Source organism: Cynocephalus volans, chromosome 10, assembly GCF_027409185.1.
Source record: "Cynocephalus volans isolate mCynVol1 chromosome 10, mCynVol1.pri, whole genome shotgun sequence".
NCBI classification, from domain to species: domain Eukaryota; kingdom Metazoa; phylum Chordata; class Mammalia; order Dermoptera; family Cynocephalidae; genus Cynocephalus; species Cynocephalus volans.
This window is the reverse complement of record NC_084469.1, coordinates 472,973-497,103: the sequence shown is the minus strand read 5'-3', so window position 1 is coordinate 497,103 and position 24,131 is coordinate 472,973. Positions and strand designations below refer to the sequence as shown.

At 46.4% G+C, this 24,131-nt stretch overlaps 1 protein-coding gene across 2 annotated transcripts; it reads right to left on the bottom strand.

Annotated features, from left to right (window-relative positions):
• Nucleotides 1-6,452: 6,452 nt before the first annotated feature.
• Nucleotides 6,453-11,347, bottom strand: LOC134388533 (tubulin gamma-1 chain-like). 2 transcript variants are annotated; one of them, XM_063111637.1, is made up of 11 exons: nt 11,299-11,347; nt 10,904-11,016; nt 10,533-10,700; nt 9,436-9,531; nt 8,917-8,996; nt 8,338-8,464; nt 8,016-8,102; nt 7,745-7,894; nt 7,140-7,292; nt 6,895-7,056; nt 6,453-6,707 (listed from the first exon to the last, which is right to left on the bottom strand). In XM_063111637.1, exons 1-11 carry the CDS (start codon nt 11,345-11,347, stop codon nt 6,510-6,512), a joined length of 1,383 nt encoding a protein of 460 aa, XP_062967707.1. In that variant the 3' UTR covers nt 6,453-6,509. The 2 variants fall into 2 exon arrangements, with proteins under 2 accessions (XP_062967707.1, XP_062967708.1); XM_063111638.1 differs by having other exon boundaries at nt 9,463-9,531.
• Between the last annotated feature and the right edge of the window lie 12,784 nt (nt 11,348-24,131).

The following is a 24,131-nucleotide window of genomic DNA, read 5'->3' as shown; positions in this document are numbered from 1 at the left end:
TCTCTAGCTTTTTAAGTATTTAACTATCCATCACTTTAATAGTTTTGTTAAAATTTTTCATATCCGTTTATAGTGTATATTAATATATAGATATTGTATATTAATTGTAAATATTATAAACATTATAAATACAGTCATGTGCCTCACAATGACGTTTTGGCCCACAATAGACCACATACTCAATGATAGTGCCATAGATTATCATGGAGCTGAAACATTCCTATCGCCTAGTGACATCGGAACCTTCACAGTAGTACAAAGCATTACCTTGTTCATGTTTAGGTATGTTTAGATACACAAATACTTACCATTGTGTTACAATTGCCTACAGTATTTGATACAGTAACATGCTGCATAGGTGTGTAGCCTGGGAGCAGTAGGTTATTCCACATGGCCTAGGTGTGAATTAGGCTATACCTTCTAGGTTTGTGTAAATACACTCCATGATGTACATACAGTGACAAAATTGCCTAATGACACATCTCTCAGAATTGATCTTTCATTAGGCAGTGCAGGGCTGTATATATATTGTATGTTAATTGTATACTAATGCAATATATTATAAAAAGTTAATTTAGGATGTTAACTTTTTTGTTGTCCATAATATGAAAAATAGTGAGCTTCTTTCCTTGCTTGCTATTCTTATGGAATTCTAAACTTGAATCAAATATATCCACTTGATTTTGAAATAATCCTAAACTCTCATGTCTCCCATAGTTTTCAGATAGAGGGTAAGAATCCGTGAGAAATAAGATGTATCCACCCCCAAGCAATTAGGTTGCTTCTTCTTCTGTTTTTTTGGTGGCTGGCTGGCACGGGGATCCGAACCCTTGATCTTGGTGGGATAACACCATAGGTTTCTTCTTCTGTTCTGTTAATGGCATCTGTTTTTCATATCTATTTTATTGGCATTATCCATGTGTGGGCTCTTTACCTCTGGTTGCTCTTCCTGTTTACACTTCTACTCATTTACGCTTAAAATTTATTTTTTCTGGTTATCAAAGTAAAATATATCCATCACAGACCATTTGGAAAATATAGAAAAACATACATATAATACCACTGGCCAAATGTAACTCCTATTAATATTTTATTATACTTGTTTTCAGTCTTCTTTCCATCTCTCTATATATCTCGATCTTTATCTCTTTCTATATAGTCGGCCCTCCATATTTGTGGGTTCCACATCTGGAGATTCAACCAACCACAGATCAAAAATATTTGAAAAAAACTTTTGTCTGTACCAAAAGTATACAGACTTTTTTCTTGTCTTTATCCCCTAATCAATACAGTATAACAACTATTTACATAGCATTTACATTTTTTTTTTAAGATGACCGGTAAGGGGATCTTAACCCTTGACTTGGTGTCATCAGCACCACGCTCTCCCAAGTGAGCGAACCGGCCATCCCTATATAGGGATCCGAACCCGCGGCCTTGGTGCCATCAGCACCACACTCTCCCGAGTGAGCCACAGGCTGACCCTCCATAGCATTTACGTTGTATTAGGTATTATAAGTTATCTAAAGATGACTTAAAGTTCACAGAAGGATATGCATTGGTAATATGCAGATACTACCCCATTTTATATCAGGGGCTTGAGCATCCATGAATTTTGGTGTCTAAGGGAGATCCTAGAACCAATTTCCCACATACTGAAGGATAACTCTATATCCATATTTTTTAAACAAAAATGAAATACCACTGAATGCTTTTTCACTTCACACTAAATGGTACCAATTTACTCTTCAAGCCAGTTCCAAACTAACCATCCTAAAATACAGATTTCATCACATTCCTTCTCAGCTCAAGAATTTGCAACTGCCATTCAGGCCACAGGAAACCTCTGAGCACTTCTTAGACACTGGGTGTGGCAGAAAGAATTGATTTGGAGCCAGAGGACCTGAGGTCAAGTGTGTCTTTCACTTAACAGCTGTGTGGTCTTGGACAAGTTACTTAACCTTCCTGAGCCCATTTCCCTATGATGATAAATGACAAAAATCCTCCCTCTAAGGGCCCAGATGATTCATGCTTGAGAAAGTGCATCATGCAGGGTAAAATGCTGTACACATGGCAACAATGCTACTTCCCCTCTCCAATAAAATTGGGAGCCTCTTTAAGTTGGGTTCATTAGGAAGCTTAGTGATGGGCAACTCGGTCTCTGTTTTTAATAAAAGCTTGCTTAATTTATGAACAAATGTCTACCAGGCTTTAATTCAGCCCTAATCCCTCATACATACTGCTTCAAGATTTTCCAGTCATTCTCTGTGGTGTTCTTTAATTTGGGGTGACCAACTGTCCTAATTTTCCTATGACTGAGGGAATGTGGGCATTTCATTTTTAAAACCAAATCTGAGGGGTTTCTCAGGAGTCAAAGTTTCAGTGCTAAAACCAGAATGAGTTGGTCCCCTATTAATAACTCAGTAATGGATTTGAGGGTTGGAGGGAAGAATTGCTACCTCCAGCTTCCATGGCCAGCATCACTAAGATAATAATGCCAGTGAGATATGAGGAGGACATTTCCAACTGGGTCTCATGGGTTGTTGGACTCTAACTGCTGGGGCCTGTAGCTTTGCAAGAAACTTGATTCTACCTCTTACACTGTGGTTATTTGGCCCTGTGGAATTTAATTAAAACTTATAAATGATGAGTTGGTTAACCAGAATGTCGATTGAAAATGTTTCGTTACTTTTCTAGGGCAGCCCCTTCCCTGCTTAAGATGCCTGAGAGGGAATGGAAAGGGAGCAAGTGTTGGAGATGGGCATTGCTGGACAGTGTACTGTATGTTGGATTGTAACCGACTCTCCACTGAGTGCCCAATTCTAGGGAGATCTAGAATGTTTGCAAACTGGCAGAGACCATGGATAAGGCTTACTAGACTGACCCACCAAACACTTTGTCCAGTGTGTGTGCCCACTGTGCTTGTCACCTCTTTACCTCATCTCAATATGCTTCCCAAAGTTGCGATCCGTAAGTTTCAGATTCCTTCACACAACTCTGTTTTTGGTTATGTGCTTCCTGCTACAGATTTGTCTCATGCATGTTCGAGAGTCCCTGGGGTCACATGACAATGGAGTGTTCTGGGAACATTACCTTTAAATGGCTAATTTCCTCTTATTCCTTTAGTCAAGAAGAAGTTCCTGTTCCAGGCTTGAGCATTCTGCTTTCTCTCCAACTTTTCCACAGCAACGCTTGTCTCTCAGCAGGGACAGTTATCTCTGTGGCTTGTAGTTTCTCAGACCACAGGGACTTTTCAATACCAGCACCACCTGCTGCCCTGATTCCCAGAGGCTTCCTTCCCTTTCCACCTGGCCTTCCACTGCCCTCTAGTTGACACACTTTGGGTTTTGCTGCTGGCCAAGAACAGGGAGGGGCTGCACTGGTGTGGGGTGATGGTTGATCTGGAAATAGCCTTGTGGGAGGGACCTGGTTCTGAAGTTGGCATTGAAGTGTGAGTCTGTTCTTACAATGCCTGGTGCTCAGCAGTCAGAAAAAGGAGACATCTTTGCGGATCCATTTCTCCCTCCCAGGGTATTTATTCACCCCTCTGGGTTGGTGACTGTAGTACTATCTAGACATGGCTTTTACTCTGGACTACCTGGGTATTTCTTCCTGCCTGGGACTCTACATTCTGCCTAACAGAATCTTGCAAAGGAGGACCTGCTTGTGGCCTGGAAGTGGGCCAGCTGGCCATTAATATGTACCAGCCTCTCTACATTTGCCAGCTCATGACCCCCCACTCATCACTAGCTATTCCTGCACATGCCCCAAGTGAAGAAAGGTTGGTCATCAGGGGCGGGGGCAGTTAAGGGAGAGAACTGAGACCAGGTACCCAGTGGTGCAGAAGGAGGAAGTGAAGCTGAGAAGGGACCAGGTGTACACTGGTTTTTGCTGAAGTCATCTTCCTCCCTACTGAGAGAACAGGCAGCTGGTTGATACCAACCAGGCTGGCTCTCCCTGAGTCAGCCCCCTGCAGACACTGGCAACTGATAGTGACAGCCTGGCTGCTTTGACTGCAATGGTGACAGGCTTGTGGCCTCCCTGCCATCCCTCAGGCAACCCAGGGCCTGGCTTCTGACTGCCTGTCTGTGCATCAGTCCTACAAGGATCCCCTCTGTTCATAGGGGTCTGACCTGTATAGTGCTCACTCTGTTCACATGCAGAGCTTTATTAAAGATAAATGGTTCATGGGAGGAAAAGTATATCCCCAGGCCAATAGTGAGCAAGTATGCTCTAATGTAAAAAGGGGGGGGGGATCTCAATTTGCCCAAAGTTCCTCAGTACTCTTCAGCCCCAGTAAGAGTGGCAGAAACTTTCTTGGGCTGGTGTTTCACCCTTGTGCTGAGCTCTGCCAGCCCCAATCCTTCTGATCCACTCAGCCTGACCCTCTGGTTTTGACCCCAGACATCCTGAGGGCAGGCAGAAGTTGCCAATTACCCTGACTTGGGTGATGGGGACACTTTGTAAGTATATTTAGGCCAGTTGAGGCAGGCAGAAGTTGCCAATTACCCTGACTTGGGTGATGGGGACACTTTGTAAGTATATTTAGGCCAGTTGAGGCTGACACCCCTTACCCCCACTCCAAGGATACAATCTACCCTCTCTACACAGGTATTCAACGTGCCACAAACTCTGACAATCATGAGCTCATCCAGGGACTCCAAAAGTCCTCAGAAATAGGATGATTCTACACCAGCCTATAAACTATCACAAAAGGCAGGACAGTGCAATGGTTAGGAACACAGATACCAGTCAGTCAAACCAGGGTTTGAATCTAAGTCTGTTGGCCTCAGTTTCCTCATTTATAAAATGAGATTAATAATAATGTCTACCACTTCGTAAGGTTGTCATGAGGATTAAACAAAAGAATGTACTTATCACAGTGTATGCATGCATATTAGCCATCACTATAATCCTCACCTTTAGGGTATATAAGACCCTAATGGGGCCCGGACAATCCACCACAGACTAAGAAGAAGCTGCTTTGCCCTTTCGATCCTGAAGATTTAGGCTCCTAAATCAAGTACTTCCCTACAGTCTTTGACCAGAAGTGGAAGTCGCTGTCCTTTAAATAACTGGAGACCATCTGAGAACAGAAATATGGTGCCTTAGCTGTGGAAAAACTTTTGACCCTGCTTGCAGTCCAGGTTTTCAATTTGGCCTCTTGAAGAAACAGAGCACACCCGGGACACTAGGCAGGAACAGAGGGCAGCATTCCACGCCTGGAAGCAGGCAAGGAGCATGCCAAAAACACCACTTCCACATGGACGGCCCACCACAGCCACGGCTGCTGCAAAAGTGGCTCAACACAACAGTAGCCAGAGCCACCATGCAGGCAGCCCACCAGACACTCAACTGCAGTGACACAAGGAGAGTCACCAGCAAAGACCAGAAAAAGAGGAGGACATTTCTCTCCTCAAAGCCCACTCCAGCATAATAGAAGCAACTGCTCTACCACGCCTCTGCTTTTCTTTCTTTCTTTCTTTTTTTTTTTTAAGATGACCGGTAAGGGGATCTTAACCCTTGACTTGGTGTTGTCAGCACCACGCTCAGCCCATGAGCGAACCGGCCATCCCTACATATAGGATCCGAACCCATGGCCTTGGTGTTATCAGCACCGCACTCTCCAGAGTGAGCCACGGGCCAGCCCCTTGCTTTTATTTCTGATCTTAGTAATTTCTGTCTTCTCTCTTTTTTTCTTGGTCAGTCTAGATAAAGGTTTGCAAACTTTGTTATTCTTTTCAAAGAATCATAAATAAATAAACAAACAAACAAACATACATTATATGGAAACAATAAAATAAAAGAATAAATTTGTCCTCTTGACTTGATGTTCCTAGACTCCAGCTGCCTGAAACTAGTGGATCTCCTGGACTGTCTTTCCAGCACCACCCTGTTTGCAAGAAGCTTAAAGGTAGCTGGTCTGATTCCATTGCTTGCCCAGGGCCTAGTGGTAGGCGTGGTGGCCTCAGGCCCACAGTTTTTGTAATCAACAGGACTCTCTGATGTGGGAACATGAAACGGGTGGAATGTTCACCTAATATAGTGACTTTTGACAGGCAACTGGGATCCAAAGGGGGCCAGACAGAGAACAAGGTAATATCTGTGGGCATATTCACCCTGGAAAGGAATTTCAGGTAGGTCAAACCCCACCTGTGTTCTCCAAAATTAGGCAGAAGGAAAATCTGGGGGAGACCGTTTGCTCAGAGTTGAAGATGCTAGAAATGGGGAGGGACTCCATCAGAGTGATGGTAAAAGAACAGGCATCCCCTTGCCCGGTTTCTAAAGCCTTCAAAGAGACCAGTGACTTCATTTATGTCCACTGCTTTATTAAAGATAGTCTCATAAGAGGAGAAGGAAACATGTCCCCAGGCCAACAGAGAATGTGTGTACGTGTGTGTATGAGAAAGAGACGTGTGAGGTCCCTGATCTGTGCTCTGAGGGGGAGGTCAGTCAGATGGGGCCTGGCCCAACCAATAAGGCAGATGAGGGTCCTTGTCCTGGGGGACTCACTGCTCCTGGGTGCCCCAGGAGATGTAGTCTGGCCGTGTGGCTGCATGGTACTCATCAATGAGTTGCTGCACAATCTCCCTGGACGTGTCCATCTCATTAAAGTTGTCCTTGAACATGTCCTCCTTGCGGAAGTGCTCCAGGAATGCCTCCCGCTTCCTCAGCTTGTCGTACTGACGACAGGTCCTTTCAAAGAGCTTGGGGTAAACAGAAAGCAAGGGCGACAAAGAATTTTGAGAAACAATGTGGCCCAGAGAGCCAGGAAATCAAGGCTGGGCTGTACTACAGCAAAAAAGCTGGAAGCAGGGGCAACTGGGATGGAGAGAGGTGAGTCACAATCAGGAATCCAATTAGGGGAAAAGACGTGCAAACTACAAGACTCACCGAGGAGATGCTGGTGTGGTTGGCCATCATCAGACCGCTAACACGGTGGGCTGAGGGCAGGTAGGGAGACTTCCTGGACAGGGCCACCTGGATGCTGGCTGGGCCCCAGGGGATGAAATTGGCCAACTTCCGTTCCCGGATCCACTGCAGGCTCTTGTGGACCTGGGGTGGGCACAGGAGTGGTGATGGTAGCCTCTCCTCTAGCCCTGCAGGTTAAGGGGGTAGAACTGAGGGGCCTCACCCACCTGGGTGGGGTCCACCTCTCCCTGGATGATGTTGAGGTTGGCAATGTAGCAGTGGTTGGTCTGGCGGTCCCGGCCTGTGGACACCATCACGTTCTTGGGCTGTAGCAGCCGCCTCATGACATCTAGGACCGTGGTCTTCCTTACGCTAGCCACCTGATGGGACAGTGGGTCACAGGGACCAGGCCAGCACTCAGGGCACAGTCCATTGATTCATGGACAGAGAACAGCGGTCAACACATGTTCCCGTCAGACTCGGGGTAGGAGGGTCTCTGTGGGGAATGTCTTTAGATTCAGGTCTGTACTGAGTCTCTGCCACAGGATTACGGTCTTCGCCCTCCTCTGCTCAGCAAACTCGTGCCCTTGTGCAGTAGCAAAACCCAACTCCATACAACCCAAGCCCTGCAGGAGCCAAAGGCAGAGGGAAGACAGGAAGATGGGAAGACAGAGAGCATGTCAGCAAGAAAGCTGTAGATCTGTGCCTGAGCGCAGAGCCTCTGGGAGCTGCAGAGGGCAGCTCCTGGGGTAGTGGGGGGAAGAGAGAGACTAGGTTGGGGCCTGCCAGGTCCAGGGCCAGCCTGGCCTGGGCCACTGAGGGTTGCTCTTACTGACTGGTCCGTGGTGAGGGGGGTGTAGCCGGTCATGAGGAAGTGGAGCCGGGGTGTGGGAATGAGCGAGGCAATGAGGCCGATGAGGTCGTTGTTCATGTATCCAGGGTAGCGCAGGGTGGTCGTGCTGGCCGACATGATGGTGGACACCTGGGGGCCGGGGTGTCACTTCATAGGCTTTGGCCTGGATGAGCCTCCCTTCCCCAGATGGCCCTCCAGCAAGGAGGGTGTCCAGTCCAAAGGAGTCCAGGAGTGGGTAGTGGGTGCTCACCAGCTGGTTGATCTGGGAGAAGGACGGGTTCTGGATGTGCAGGCGGTCTGTGGCGATCCGGTTCAGGGCTGTGTTGTCCAGCACCACCTGGGGGGACAAAAGAGGGTGGCAGATTTATGGGAACAGTGAAAATAGGAAACCCGCCTGAACTTAGGCTCTGAAGCTTAATTTCCTTTGAGCCTCATGGCCAGAGAGTCCCATCTAAAAGGGACTTGCACAGGCCTCTGGCAAAGGAGGGCTCAGAATGGGCTTTTTAAATGCATGAAGATGAATAAGTCGACAGGGACACTGGGAGTGGGGAAAGGTAGCATCCAGGACTCACCACACAGTCTGCGTTCTGGGTCAGCCTCTTGAGCGTGAGGAGTGAGTTGTAAGGTTGTACCACCACGTCGCTCATCTCATCCTGGTTGGGAAACACTGAGTACGTCTGCACCAGCTTCTTGGGGTACCTGGTGGGGGTTGGGAGAAAAAGATCAGGGCAACAGACTGGAGCTTGGTGAACATGAGGTTCCCCAACACCTGTCTGGAAAGCAGCTAAATCTGGAAGGGGAAATTGGGTGGGTCACAGGATCAGTAGAGAAGGGAAACTTGACTTTTGGAACTCTGTAACCCCCAAGGGAGAAGGGCAGAGAGACATCTTAGGATCTAGAGTTCCAGCTCCTAATCTGGCCACACTCCCTGGACCTTCGTACCTGGCCCAGATCCTAGGCTCCAATTCCCACCACTAGGAGTGTGATTGGGTTCTCAGTTGTTGTAACTTCACTTTCTTCACTATAGGAGAGACTAGAAGGGCTCTTTCCTACTCCAGCACATAGGGATGTTTATCTGCAGGGCCTCCCAGTCACTTGGGAAACCAAGTTGGAGGACATGTCTCCTCCTAGTCCCCCAAACACAGACTTACCTGTCATTCAGCCGTTCTAAGAGATAGGAGCCCAGGCCAGAGCCTGTCCCCCCAGCGATGGAGTGACACAGCACAAAGCCCTGCATGGAGAATGGGCAACAGTGTCCAGGTATCTAGTAGCAGAATTTCAAACTGGACTCACCCCCCACAATTTCTTTTTTTTTAAAAGATGACTGGTAAGGGGATCTTAACCCTTGACTTGGTGTTGTCAACACCATGCTCTCCCAAGTGAGCTAACCAACCATCCCTATTAGGGATCGGAACCCGCAGCCTTGGTGTTATCAGCGCCACACTCTACCAAGTGAGCCAAAGGCTGGCCCTTCACCCCACAATTTCTTGGACTCCTATCTTACTGAGCCCTTCCTTCCCCTGCGGTCCTTTTACATGTACAGCTTAGGAGACTCTGCCTTGTCTCCAGCAAGGCCCAGTAGCTTCTGTACAGTGCAAAGGGTACATGGGTGGGTCTTGTGCTGAATAGATAGCTTCTAACGGGTGTTGCCAAGACTTCCCTATGTCAGCTCCCACCAGCATTCCTGGGACACTTACCTCTAGACTGTCACTACCATCTGCCTCCCGATCTATGATGTCAAAAATGTCTTCGTGGATCTTCTCTCCCTGTACAGACAGACATGGGGGGTGGTCAGAGTGGGATAGGACCATGTGATGAGGGTCCTGACCTCAGAATAGCCACCCTTGATTCTCCTTATAGCACCTGAAAGTACTTTTTTGTAGCATAGGTGCCCTGCCTTTTATTTTTAAAAGATGACCGGTAAGGGGATTTTAACCCTTGACTTGGTGTTGTCAGCACCACACTCTCCCAGTGAGCTAACCGGCCATCCCTATACAGGGATCCGAACCCTTGGCCTTGGTGTCGTCAGCACCACTCTCTCCCGAGTGAGCCATGGGCCGGCCCCTGCCCTGCTTTTAATCTACATTGAGAGGCAGTACAGCACAGTGGTTAAAAGCAAGCACTCTATACCCAGACTACCTGGGTTCATACATTAGCTGCAGCCCATTTAGCTGAGTGCCTCTGGGCACGTTACTTGATTTCTCTATGCCTGTTTCCGCTTCTGTACAATGAAGGTAATAATAGAGGTCCACAGACCCTTATCTAAAATCCTTGGAGCCAGTTATGTTTTGTAATTCAAAATATTTCAGATTTTAGAAAGATAATATGGTACATATATGTATATTAAATAAAACCCCAGAGGAGATCTGAGGTGCATTAATCAAATACATTAATATTTCTGTAATGAAAGGTATGAGTAATAACAATAAAATGGACAGAAACTCTAAAATAGTCTGTCTCCATTGAGATTTGGTTTTGCTGCTCTTTTGGCTTCAGAGCTTTTTGGATTCTGGAAAGGCAGATAAGAGGCTGTGAACCTGTAGTACCTCCGAGGTTTAAATAAGTTAACACATGTAAAGCACTTAGAATAGCCTGGCACACAGCACCAGCTAGTGCAGGTTCTTAATATTATGTAGTTAACTCCCTGCAGCCATGTCTCTCTCCTTCCAGCTCTCATACATCCTGATCTGGTTTCATCTCTCTGAGAAGTCACAGGGCCTGCGGCCACACAGGGACTTGTGGGCCCTGCCAGGGAATAGCAAATGACCTGGGAGAATCCACTGGCCCAGTTGTTGCCAGCTCCTCCTCCATGCTCAGACAGGTAGATGTTCTCTGGGTTGTACAGCTTGGCATATGGGGAGTTGAGGATGGAGTGGATCACCCGGGGCTCCAGGTCCAGCAACACGGCCCGGGGGATGTAGTGCTCATCGTCCGCCTATCAAGGGGAGTCCGGGAAGGGGCCCAATCGGCTAGGACCTGCCCAGTCCTCAGTCCTCCCAACACTGGCTCCTGCCGGCCCTCCCTCCTCAAGCCAGCCGCCTGGCCCTTTTGCCCAGCGGATTTCCCAGTACCAGGCCGCTGCCCTTCCCTTCAGGGACCCCGGGCCACGGCCGGCCCTGGACAAGTCGCTGGGGGCACCTGGTAGAAAAAGACGTCCTTGCGGTCAGTGCCCTCGGTGGCGAATTCCTCCACGATGCCCTCGGGGCTGATACCATGTTCGGCGCACAGTTGTTTCCAGAACTCGAACCCAACTGGGAGAGAGGGGGAGACACCTGAGTCTACTTGAGTCCTAAGGCCTGAGGAGCCCAGCTGTAGGCTCAGAGGCTGTCACACTCAAGGGTGGACCCAAGACACCTGGGTCTCTGAGCCATCACAGCCCAGGGCTGAGGCACAGCTCTCGGTCTGGGTCATCATACGCAGTAGGGCAGGAGACTCATGGAAGGGAAAGAGGGACTAGTGGATGCCGAGCTCTTGGGTAGGACCGGGAAGAGGCAGACCCAGAGACCGGAGGGGCTCAGGGCTCGCTTGCTCACTCTGGTTGCCGCACTGGCCCAGCTGCAGCGTGATGATCTCCCCGGGCATTGCTCTTCAGACGTGGGCACGCCAGCCCCGGCCCTGCGGGAGTCACGACTGAGACGGAGGCCTGGCAGCCGGGCGCGCAGGACGTGGGGAGCGCGCGCTCTCTCCGTCATTTGACGCGCGTGCTCGGTTTGCGCGTGTGCTGTGTCGGCCTCCACTAGGCCAACAGGCCAGGGAGCCCAACCTGGGAATCATTTTATCCCACAGCAGTGGCGGCTGGAATTCAGCACAGGCGCAGAATGAGGCCACGCCCCATCCTGGCCACCGCTCAGCGCCTGCGTGGTGAGACGGCGGGGGCCGCAGGGTCGCAACCTGTGGGGGCGGGGAGGGGCGGGGCTAGGGAGGGAGAGAGGGGCGGGGCTGGGGAGGGAGGGGCGGGGCTGGGGAGGGAGGGGCGGGGCGGGGGAGGGAGGGGCGGGGCTGGGGAGGGAGGTGCGGGGGCGAGGTCGATGAGCTGGACCAGGTGTACGGGGTCACCTGAGCGGCTCTGCTAGGTTGAGGGCCTGGATTTAAGCCAACTTTATTCTTTTAAATTTCTATTTTTGTTTATTGCGTTACAATATGAGTATACATAAAATTTACGGCTTTAACCATTTGTTGTAAGTATACAGTTGCATGATTTTACATGCGGTGGCATTGTTCTGTACCATCTCCACCATCCATCTCCAGAACTGTTTCACCTTTCCAAAGTGAAACTCTGTGCCCATTAAACAGTGACTTCCCATTCCCTCCTCCCCCAGCCCCTGGCAATGAGCATTCTATTTTCTGTCTCTATGAATCTGACTGCTCTAGATCCCTTACATAGGCAGCATCATCATAAAGTATTTGTCCTTTTGTGTCTGGCTTCTTTCACTTAGCATACTGTCTTCAGGATTCCTCCATTTTGTTTATCAATTCATCCCTTAATGGACACGGGTTGCTTCCACCTTCTGGCTATTGTGGATGATGCTGCTTTGAACATGGGTGTGCAATTATCTGTTTGAGTCCCTGCTTTCAATTCTTTTGGATAGATACCCAGAAGTAGTAGACATGGTAATTCTGTTTTGTTTTGGTTTGGTTTTTTTCCCTGGCAGGCTGGTGTGGGGATGCAAATCCTTAAACCCTTGAGGTTGGGATTATTAGCACCACACTCTAACCAAGTGAGCTAACTGGCCAGCCCGGGTTGTTTGTTTGTTTTTTTTTTTCCAGCTGACAGGTTTGGTGATCTGAACCCTTGACCTTGGTATTATAACACCATGCTCTAACCAACTGAGCTAACTGGCCAGCCCTCTAATTTTCTGAGGAATCTCCATACTGTTTAACACAGCAGCTGCACCATTTTACATTCCCACCAGCAATGGACAAGGGTTCTGTTCCATAAAATTTATAGGTTTGGACTGAGCTCCTGCACTAGGCCCAACAGACCAAACTAAAATGGAGTCACTCATGCTAAAACCAAATTGTTTATCTGACTTTCTCAGGAATCAGGAGAGTTAGTAGCCAGATCTCTAAATATACCAGTTTTAGCCATCAAGGTAAGGAAATTCCCTCTGCTTTAGCCTTTTCAAGAAAAGTAACTTTGAAACAACCAATCTGTCTTTTGTCTTCTGTTTCTACTTCTTCCATCCCTTTTCTGTCTATAAATTCAACCTCCTGTGCTCAGCTCATTGGAACACTCATTCTACTTTATAGAACGAGGTGTTGCCCAGTTCTAGAATAACAAATACAGTAAAAGCCAATTAAGAACTCTAAACTTGGGCTAGCTGGTTAACTCAGTTGGTTAGAGTGTGGTGCTGATAACACTACATTCCAGGCTTCGATCCCTGTACCAACTAGTCACACACACACACACACACACACACACACACACACACACACACACACACACACAATCTTTAATCTGAATTTGTTGTTCTGATTTCATCTCCACCAACACTTGTTACTTTCTGGTGTTTTGCTTTTTGTTTTTAAACAGATGACCAGTAAGGAGATCTTAACCCTTGGCTTGGTGTTATCAGCACCACACTCTCCCAAGTGAGCCACAGGCTGGCCCCCCAGATGTTCATTTTTAACATTTCTGTGGATGCTGAATGGGGCTTTGCAGTTGAAATTTCCAGTTATGATCACAACTGAAATTGATTGACTTTTCTTTTGTTACTGACCTTTTTTGGGATTCTTTCTCTGTGAATTGCTTGTTCATACTCTTTGCCCATATATTTATTTATATATATATATGTATATATATTTTGTTGTTGTTGTTGTGTATAGGGATCCGAACCTTTGACTTTAGTGTTATCAGCACCATGCTCTCCCAAGTTAGCTAACCAGCCAGATCCCTTTGCCCATTTTTCTATTGGGTTCTCTTAGACATTTGAAGATACTCTACAGATTTATTCTTTGTTATATGGGTTGCAAATTTCCTCTCAGTCTATGGCTTGTCTTTACACTCTGTATATGATGTCTTTTGTCATAGAGAAGATTTTAATTTTAATGTAAAGTTTACCGTCTTTTCCTTTATGTTTTGCACGTTTTGTACCTTGTTAAACCTTTCCCTAGCCCAGTGTCATACAGCTATCATTCTGTGTTTTCTTCCAAAAGCTCCATATTAATTTTGCTTAAAGACCCCGTAGGTCTTTAGTTCATCTGGAATTTATTTGGAGACCTGCTGAGAGATAGGGATCTATTACAGATTTTCCATAGGATGGCCAATTGTCTCCGAACCAATTATTTAAGAGTCGGTGCAGCCTTCCCCACCCCCTGGAACATTGCAAGCCGGCTCTGGCCTCTCTTCCGCTCCACTGGTCTGTCCCTCTGTCCCTGTCTGGCAGGCTTTCCCTGGGAACCGCTGCAGAGGCGCTGGCAAAAGCACCACCGCCAAGAGTCAAGCTCAGACGAGATTTTTGGTTTTCTTCTCTCTTTCATTTTCTCTCTCCCCCCCACCCCGCGCCTTATTTTTATTTATTTATTTTTTAAGAGAACTCGGCCACCATCCAGCTCCCGCAGCCCAGTCCTCCGGGCTTCCTTGGAAGGCTCTGGCTCGCCCCACACCCGCCCCCGCCGCGGCCCCCGCAGCCCCTCTCCCCTCACCCCACCGGACCTCCCAATTCACTTCCCCCGCCTCTGGCCAGGACAAGCTCGAGCGTCCCCCAAGAGGACCCCGCAGGCTCGCCCTTTCAGGGAGGGTCTGGCTGCACCTCTTGAGGTTTAAGGGTGGGGGCAGCTCCTTCGTTAGGCTTGAGCCTCCCTTCCCCCAGCACAACCGTTCCTCAAGAGCTGGCTGTGTTCAGAGGCTTTGCCAGAACCTTCTCAGAGTCTGCCCAGGTGAAGAGAAGGCTTCAGGGATCAGAGTAAACTTGCCTCCCCGCCATGTTTTACTCGCCGCTCCGTTTACTTCCTTTCAAATAAGCTTTAAGCAGTTTATGAGCACTTGGGAAACAGGTGATGTTTCATCTTTTCTTGTGATTAATAACAGTGCTTTGCTCCAACTTCTGGTGTCCCAGAAGTGGGAAAACTTTCTTCAAATCCCAGTTTATAGGCAAGCAGGTTAGGACATGTGAATTTATCAGAGTTGGAGAAGTTGCACTGTAAGTTTCCTCTAAAGAAGCCATCTCTGACCAGCTGCAGGCTCCTCTCTGCCCTCCTAGTCTTGTAGAAATGGGTTGGAGACTGAGATGCTTATGTACATTTGCAGAGCTGACTGTAAATCCTCCCAGGTATTAGCACGCTGTGCTTTCCATGTCTGCTGAGAATGGACCAACTGACATTAGTTAAATGAGGTGATGCATGAGCACCTTAGCACAGTGCCTGCCTCATAGAAAGCACTCGACACATGTTAGCCAGTGTTACTATCATCACTAGATGCAATCGGAACTGAAGTATTCCTTGGCTGCTGCTGCAGATGAAATATTTTATTCAGGGTAAAAGCAAAATGAGTTGTTGCTTTAAATTATTATTATTATTATTTTTAAAGAGGCTAGCCAGTTAGCTCAATTGGTTGGAACTTGGTGCTGATAATGCCAAGGGCCAGGGTTTGATCCCTGTACCATCCAGCTGCCAAAAAACAAAACAAAACAAAGAAAACCAAGTGCTTATCCCACAGATTCGGTTTCAGATCTAACTATCATTGAGGTTGAACAGAAGGCCCAGGTTTGTGGATTTCAGATACAAGGTCTTAAGGTCATTTACCCATAGCTTGATTGTTGAATGTTGACTTTAATTTGCTTGGCTCCAAGATCCTTGATCCAGGTTATGATAATGTAGTGGGATGTGTGTTCTTTTGTCTGAGGCCTTGCTCTGCCTCTCATAATAAATGCAGCATTTGTAAACTAACAAGTTTGTTAAATGTCCAGAGCCTTTATTAGACATCCCAGGTTGAATAAAACATATTTCTGGATGCACCTTCATTTCTGGCCTTTCCTGAATGCTTGGTGCAGTATGTCAGGAGCACAGGTATCTTGTGGAGGTGAGCAGGCAGAGGTGTGAGATAGGGAAATGAGGCTATGCCTCGATGCATGTCATGCAAAAGCAGCTAGTTTGGGTCCAGCCATGGCTCATTTCGGAGAGCGTGGTGCTGACAACACCAAGTCAAGGGTTAAGATTCCCTTACCGGTCATCTTTAAAAAAAAAAAAAAAAAGGCAGCTAATCAGAGCTGCTTCTAGTCATGAGACTGGGATCCTATGACCCCAAGGAATTTAACTTCAAAATAAAGGGAAGGAAAAATTAAAACAATGAAGTCATAGTACTGAAGCTCTTTATGTGAAGGGAGTTGTGCTAAATTCACATTTTGGTTATGAAATAGAGCAAAACAGGCTGTTTCATTCCGTATTGTTTTCTCAGGGAATAGGAAAAAGGAAATAAAGCTCAAAGTAATCCTGTTTGTGGATCATTTTCTCATTCTTTCATTCTTTCATTATGCGCCTATGTTATACACTGCACACTGCTTTGAGCTGGGGTAGTAGAGACAGCTAACCAAAACCTCATGCTCCTGTGCAGGCCTCGTGGTCATGCGGAAAGGTTAGCGCTGAGTGCAGAATAGGGGGCTTAGCTTTTGGTGGTGGGGGTCGATGGGGGGAGTTGTTCAGGGAGCGGCCAGAGAATTTGGGAAGACTCTTTGGAGGAGGTAGCACCTGGCGCAAGTCTGGAAGGTCTGGTAGGAATTGGTCAGGTGGAGAAAATGGAAGGAGGTACAAATCAGTAAAAAGAAAACACTCAGAAAAAAATGAGTAGGGGGAATAAACAGTTGATGATACATAAAAAAATATGAAAAAGATGCTTAGTCTCACTAGTAATCAGAAAAATACAAATTAAGGCAAAAAACTGGATGAGCACAGATTTAAACGATTGATAATATCTAGTATTGATGAGGATGTTGAGAAATGGTTGCTTTTTATATACTTTTTTTGAGGTGGCTGGCCAGTATGGAGATCTGAACCCTCGACCTTGGTGTTATCAGTATATACTATTTTTATGCACTGTTAGTGGTAGTGTAAACGGATACCTTCTTGAGGATAAACTGGCAGTTCTCTTGATATGTAAAATAGACAAAACCTTTGACCCAGCAATTCCACTTTGAGGAATCTATCCTACACAAATGCTAGGATAGGTGTGCAAAGATATATGTACAGAAGTGTTTGCTGCAGCAGTGTTTATAATGGTGAAAAACAACCTAGATGTCCATGTGTCCATCAATAGAGGTATGGTTAAATAAATGACGTAAATCCCTATGAAGGAATACAAAGGAGCCATTTGTGAGAAAAATAAGGTAGCACTGTCATTGGCATAGAAAGGTGGCCAACACATGACAAGTGGCAAAAACAAGTTACAGAGCATTATGCATGCTTTCATGGCTTATGACAAAACCAAAACTAAAATACTTTTGAGTGCATATGGAAGAGAAAAAGTGTGTGTTTGTGTGTGTGTGTGTGTGTGTGTTGGGAGAGGTAATGGTGTGTAAGAAGCAGCATGTGCACAGGCCAAGATGTTGGAGATAGCATGTTGAGTTTAGAGTGAACACGGAAAGTTTCACGTAGTGAACTGAAGAAGGTGGCAGGGACCAGACCCGGATATGCCCTTTGGAGTAAGAAGCCACAGAAGGATCCTGAGCAGGGCTGGGACAGAATCAGATTTGCATTTTGGAAAGATCTGGCATCAGTGAGACAGGCATGCTGGAATGGAGCAAGAGGACAAGACAAGAGGTAAGGTTACCAACCAGGTCCTTACATGAATCCAGGCATGACATGAGGAGGGCCCTTCCCAAGGACAGAGAAGAGGGTACAGATTCTAGAGATACTGAGTGGAGAGACTCTGCAATGTTCAAGATGATGGAACACATCATGGGGGTGAGGGAGAGGGAAGAGTCTGAGCTGACACATTTCAGTCTTGGGGCATTGAATGAAGGAAGGGCCATTTACCGAGACAGAAGGAATTCAGGAGGAGCACATTGGCACAGGTGGAGTTGGAGAGGCCCAAGGGATATCCAGACGGAGCGAGGGGTCCTAGAGCTACCCCTATCTTGAGGAGAAGTAAGGTCTAGGTGGAGAGCCTGCTGTACCTGGGTGGTGGTAAAAATCACAGGCATTGTTTTGGTGGCTGACTAGTACAGGGAACTGAACCCTTAGACCTTAGTGTTACAAGGCCGTGCTCTAACCAATTGAGCTAACCAGCCAGTCCCCACAGGCATTGCTAAAATACAAAAGTACATTCCCTTACCACCCAGGTGCCAAAAAAAAGAAAAAGAAAGAAAAAAAGAAAAATAACAATAAATTTAGGTTAAAAAATCTGAATTGGCTTTTATTTGCGATTCTAGAATTGGGCAATACCTCATTCTATAAAATAGAATGAGTGTTCTGATAAGCTGAGCAGGGGAGGTTGGTTTTATAGGCAGAAAAGGGCCAAGGAAAGCAGAAGCAGAGAACAAAAAGCAAATTGGTTGTTTCAAAGTTACTTTCCTTACAGGGTTAAAAGGGAGGGGACTTCTGTATCATGCCGGGTCAGGTAAATTGGGCCCCTTTCGATTGGTTGCTGTGAATATCCAGTTTTTTGTTTTGTTTGTTTGTTTGTCTTTTTAAACTGGCCTGTTTTAGAATTCACTTTGCTTATGTGGCACCCAGCATCAGTGACTCCATTCTGGTTTGGTCTGGTCTGCTGGTGCCTAGTGCAGGAGGCTAGTCCAAAAGAGTGGCCTCCTATAAATTTTATTTAACAGCATGAATAGGGTCTCCCAGGGAGAATGCATGGTGTGGGATTGTTCTAGATTGGAAAAAACCTGGAATAAAACCTGATATGATAGAACACTTAAGAAGTAGGAACAAAAGTTGTACGGCAAAGAAAAACAAAGGAGCAAGCAATAAAGTAGAAGAAAAACTAGTGTGTACCAGTAAGATCTGATCGCCTGCCCTCTTCATTTTGGGCAGAGCCCTGATTTTGTTCTGCGTTCCACCCTCCCTCCAAGTGGTTCAACAGTAAATCCTGATTAATACAAGCCAATAGTGCTTATCAACAATTTCCTTGCCAGGGACTGATTTAGGAAGGGACATATGATGCAATTCAGGCCAATGAGATGTGAGGAAAGACTTCTGGGGGCTTCTGGGGATGGTGTCGCTGGTTAAAAATAAAGAGACTATATGGGAAGAGACACTCTTCTTCATCTACATGTTGTCATGTTTGGATATGGCGCTGGAATTGCTTGTATTGGGGTTCTCCAGAAAAACGGAACCAATAGGATATAGATATATGCAGATACATATACATATATACATATATATATACACATATATACATATATGTATACATGTATATACATATATATGTATATATGAGGAGATTTATAGGGCCGAGCCCGTGGCACACTCGGGAGAGTGCGGCGCTGGGAGTGCAGTGACGCTCCTGCCGCGGGTTCCTATCCTATATAGGAATGGCCGGTGTGCTCACTGGCTGAGTGCCAGTCACGAAAAAACAAAATAACAAAAACAAAAAAACAAAAAAACAAAAAAAGAGGAGATTTATAACCTGGTTATGGAAGCCAAGAAATCCCATGATATGGTGCTGACAACACCAAGTCAAGGGTTAAGATCCCCTTACTGGTCATCTTTTAAAAAGTAAAAAAGGGGGAAAAAAAAAGGTCCCTGGGTGCCTGGTGACACTACTGAGCCTTCAGATTAATCAGGCTTGGAGTTGCTCCATATCTCTTAAGATGTGAGATGTATTTTAACCTTTGGTTTAAGCTATTTGACCTGTTTTGTTTTTTTTTTTACTCCCAGCTGAAGTCATAGCCATAGGGAAGGATACGGCCAGAGCCTAAGAAAGAGAAAATTCCAAGGAGAATATGCTTTGGCATCTGAGGCTGCAGGGAGATGAGTAATATGGAGATGGAAAAAGGTACTACTTCAAATTTGGGGACCATTGGTGTCTTTGGTGAGAATAGTGGCCCTGGGCCATGGAGTAAAAACCAGGTTGCAAAAGGTTACTTACCCATATACACAGTTGACACTAACAAATATTTGAGGAATCATAAAAGTGAGAAATTAGTGGAAGATACGGATGTAGTCAGGAAGTACAGACTCTTAAAAAATAATTTAATTTAATTTAATATATTTTGGCAGCTGGCTGGTACAGGGACCCAAACCCTTGACCTTGGTTTTACAAAGCGGTACTTTAACCAACTGAGCTAACTGGCCAGCCCCTATTTTTATTATTATTATTATTATTGATTGATTTTTTTTTCTTTTTCTTTTTTAAAGATGACTGGTAAGGGAATCTAAACCCTTGACTTGGTGTTATCAGCACTAGGCTCTCCCAAGTGAGCTGACCAGCTAGTCCTGAGATTGTCCCGCGCTACCGTCTCGCCAGCAAGAACGACGCAGCACACAAAGGATCCTTCTGCAGATCAGCTTTAATGCATCTTGAGAGGGAGAGCATAAGCTTGCCAAAAATGGAGACCCCGAGCGAGGGAACCCGCGCCCTTTATATAGAGACTGCTCCTCGCCTAGGACGTGCTCCTACCTTATTGGTGGCTGCCTAATCGGCCCAGGCGTGTTACCGCCCTCCACCGGAAATCAGCGCCATCTTGTAATGGCGATTTCGGGCCGCTCCTCACATCTCCCCCTTTTTTATCATTTAAAGCGGCTGGTACAAGCTCGGCGGTCGCGGACAAATTAGCCAGTGTTCCTGTCCTAGGTCGTCCCTCCACAGACTTTGACCTTACCCGTCATAGGTTGACCCTATCGCCACCGGGCACCATGTCTTAGGTTGGTTCAAGTCTGGGGGAAGTTGCCCGTCTCTGGACACACTGGAGCCTGTTGTTACACATAGACCTGTTTGAGCAAGGGCGAACTCCTCTGAACAAGCTTCAGGGAGGCCAGCCAACAGGAAGGGGGAAAGGGAGTCAGAGCAGGCTAATCCTTAAGCATGGACAGCCAAACGTCAGGGTTGGCCCCCTGTTCCAGGGCTAGAAATGCCTGGGCGATGACTACCCTTTCTCTCTGGGTCTGGGCTTTTAATCTGCAGACCAACCATAGTAGGAGCACAATTCCCCCACATAAGAACATGCCAACCCCAATCACTCCTGCCCACTCCTTGAAGTGGGACACGGCCGTTTTAATCCATGAGGACAGTCCGGCTGCGAAGGAGACATCCACTCTTGTTGAATTCACGGACACAATGGCCATGCGCAGCTGGTTTATCAGGTTGTCAAATTCTCTCGTCCAACCTGTTGAAAGATGCTGGGATAATTGTTTAGACAAATTTGCAGCTTTGGTATAATTTTCATATTGGATACTGGTAACACATAACCCTGAATATTTCCATTGACACCCCAATTGAGCAATTTGCCATAAAACGTCCATTTGTTCTTCCACAAGATCCACCCGCTGGTTAACCACCATTAATCCTCCCTTCAGCTGAGCGTTTAGCGCAGTCTGTGTTTCTAGGGCCTGTGTTACCGCAGAGGACAAATTATTTAACGTGGTGGCAGTCTGCACCGTGGTAGTCAAGGAGACGGCAGCAGCTGTGGCTGCACCCGCCGCCAGGGATACGGCGGCGACTATTGCCGCAGTGAGACCAAAATCCCTCCTCTGCCTGAACAAGACCATAGTATTGGGAGCTTCTACTGGGACAGGAATCCATCTAGGCATTCGAGCAACTATGGCCAAATTGAACAGCGTAGCATTCCAGCACTGTGCATAAAAGCAAGTATAGTTATCACAAGCAATCTGACTCCTCTCATCACTAATATTAGTTAAAATAAACATGAAAGGAGGATAAAGGCAAACTGGGAAGGCAGCTTGAACCTTTTTCCTCACTTTATCAGAGAGGAATGAGAAGGGATTAGAAGACTGCACGTAAGGAGGAGGCGCCAAAGGCGCAGGCCGTGCAGGGGCCACTGGGGGCGGCCGGCATTTCCACTCCCCGAGTGGTCTCCGCCGCCTGTCGGGATGATATCTCTCCTCCTCGTACCTGGCAGCTTCCTCCTCCAAATCGGATTCCTCACTAGGGCTGAGGGGATCGGAGTCGGACTCATCCAGATTTAAATCTTCTAATTCTTGTTTTAAGGCCCCCAACTCTTGCATAGGGTAGAGGCCTCCTTCTTTCCCTTCCAACTTTTGTCTGGGTTTTGAAATCCCTCCTTTACCGGCAGATGTGCCGGGAGTGTCACTTTGTTGTTTTAGAATCTCTCCCTCGTCCGTAGACTTACCGGGACGGCCCTTTTTCTTATGGGAGACGTCTCTCCTCCTGCGGGTACCCATCCTCTCACTCCGTTCAGTTTCTGACATGCTGTCTTGGACCTCCTCTAATGTATTTTGCCCTACTATCACTACCGGTTTACAGCCCTCATCTTCTAAGCAATTTTTAATAAACTTCCAAATGGTCTTGGTGCCCTGACGGAGGTCTCCCTCCGCGTACTTGCGGTCAAGGTCTCTGCCTAGTTTGTTCCAAGAGCTCAAAGTCAAGGAGCCGGAACAAGCAAACCACGGCGCTACACGATCTACCTCTTTTAGCTCACAAAGGTCTCTGGTGCAGCTGCTTATCTACGTCAGTCTGACCACACCAACGGGCGATTTCAAAACCTTTTAAACCAACCGGATTAACCCCAGACCAAGAACAGGCATACCTCTCCGAACTTACCCTCCTGCAGTTCTGAATCCTCCCTGTCTCCAGGGGGTCTCCGAAGGTGCTGACGATGACACAAGTTTCCCGGGTTTCGGCACCAAATGTCCCGCGCTACCGTCTCGCCAGCAAGAACGACGCGGCACACAAAGGATCCTTCTGCAGATCAGCTTTAATGCATCTTGAGAGGGAGAGCATAAGCTTGCCAAAAATGGAGACCCCGAGCGAGGGAACCCGCGCCCTTTATATAGAGACTGCTCCTCGCCTAGGACGTGCTCCTACCTTATTGGTGGCTGCCTAATCGGCCCAGGCGTGTTACCGCCCTCCACCGGAAATCAGCGCCATCTTGTAATGGCGATTTCGGGCCGCTCCTCACATGAGATGTCTTTTTAACACTAAAATTTTTGATGATGACTAAACGTATATACAGATATATATGATGAAGAATTGAAAATGGAATGGCGAAACCTAGTATTCTACCTGGACTTATACTTCAAGATAAAATAGAAATCTAAGCAGTGAGTTATGCATGTGATTGACTTCCCAACCAGTCTGGATGTGGCAGTATCAGATTCCTCACACTACCTTGGGAAGATAAGAAAAAACTAATAAATATTTTAACAGAGGAGGACACAGTTTATTCTTTGTAAAATAATAACCCCTACCAGGTTTTAAACATTACAGCATCAAAATATATTTATTGTAGTAAATATAGAAAATACAGATAAGCAGAAAAATAAAATAACAACTTGCAAAGATTGATATTGACCTTTTAGGAATTCATAACCCTGTTTCTTTCAGTACTTAAAGACTTAGATAGTGTTAGCTGGTGCTTGAGTTAATTGTAAGCCACAATGAGCAGACTGTGGTTTAATAGCATCTTAGGGTGACTATTGAGTTCCTGGCAATACAATCAATAAGGTTTTATTTCTGGTTTTATTTGAAAGAAAATCTTACGATGGATTCATTTTAGGTGTGTCTGGGTTTGGTCTTTTTCCTTCCTAAGTGATGTGTCTGCTACATCAGTTGGTTAACTATGTGTATGGCATAAGAATATGCTGTAATGTGTTTCTGCCCTTCAAATTGGAAGAGCCTTGATATTATCAAATGTTAGAATTGGATAATATAAAGTCTGATAATGAGAATCTGGCTTCTATTCAATTTGAAAGAGTGGTGTTGGTGACAAATGGTGAGCCGCCAATGGTGAACTCCTTCTTAACTGCACCTGTGGAGGACCTGCGTTATGTACATTTCTCTGAAGCAGAATGTCAAATGGCCTCTGTGTCCTTCTGGAATGCGTTACAATCTTAGAGTAACAGACTTGTCTAGAAGTCGAGTCCTTTATTTTTCAGACCCTAATGTCCCAGACACAGGTGCTCTCCTCCCAGTACCTTGTCTGACTTTCATTAGAGCCCTAATCACACAGTGACCTGATGAGTTATTTACATTAACACATAAACAATACAGTGAGAAATTCTTCAACTGGATCATATCTTGCATATCTCTGTTGTCTGCAGCACTTAGCACAGTACCTGGAACTTACTAGCTTCTCAATAAATATTTGTTGAGTGAATGAATGAGGAAACTGAGGCTCAGGGACTGGAAATGACCTGCCCAAGATCACAGATCTAGTTAGTAACAACATTCTGGGAGGTAGGTTATGATAACTTTTAATTACATTGCATTGCTTGAAAACATAATCAG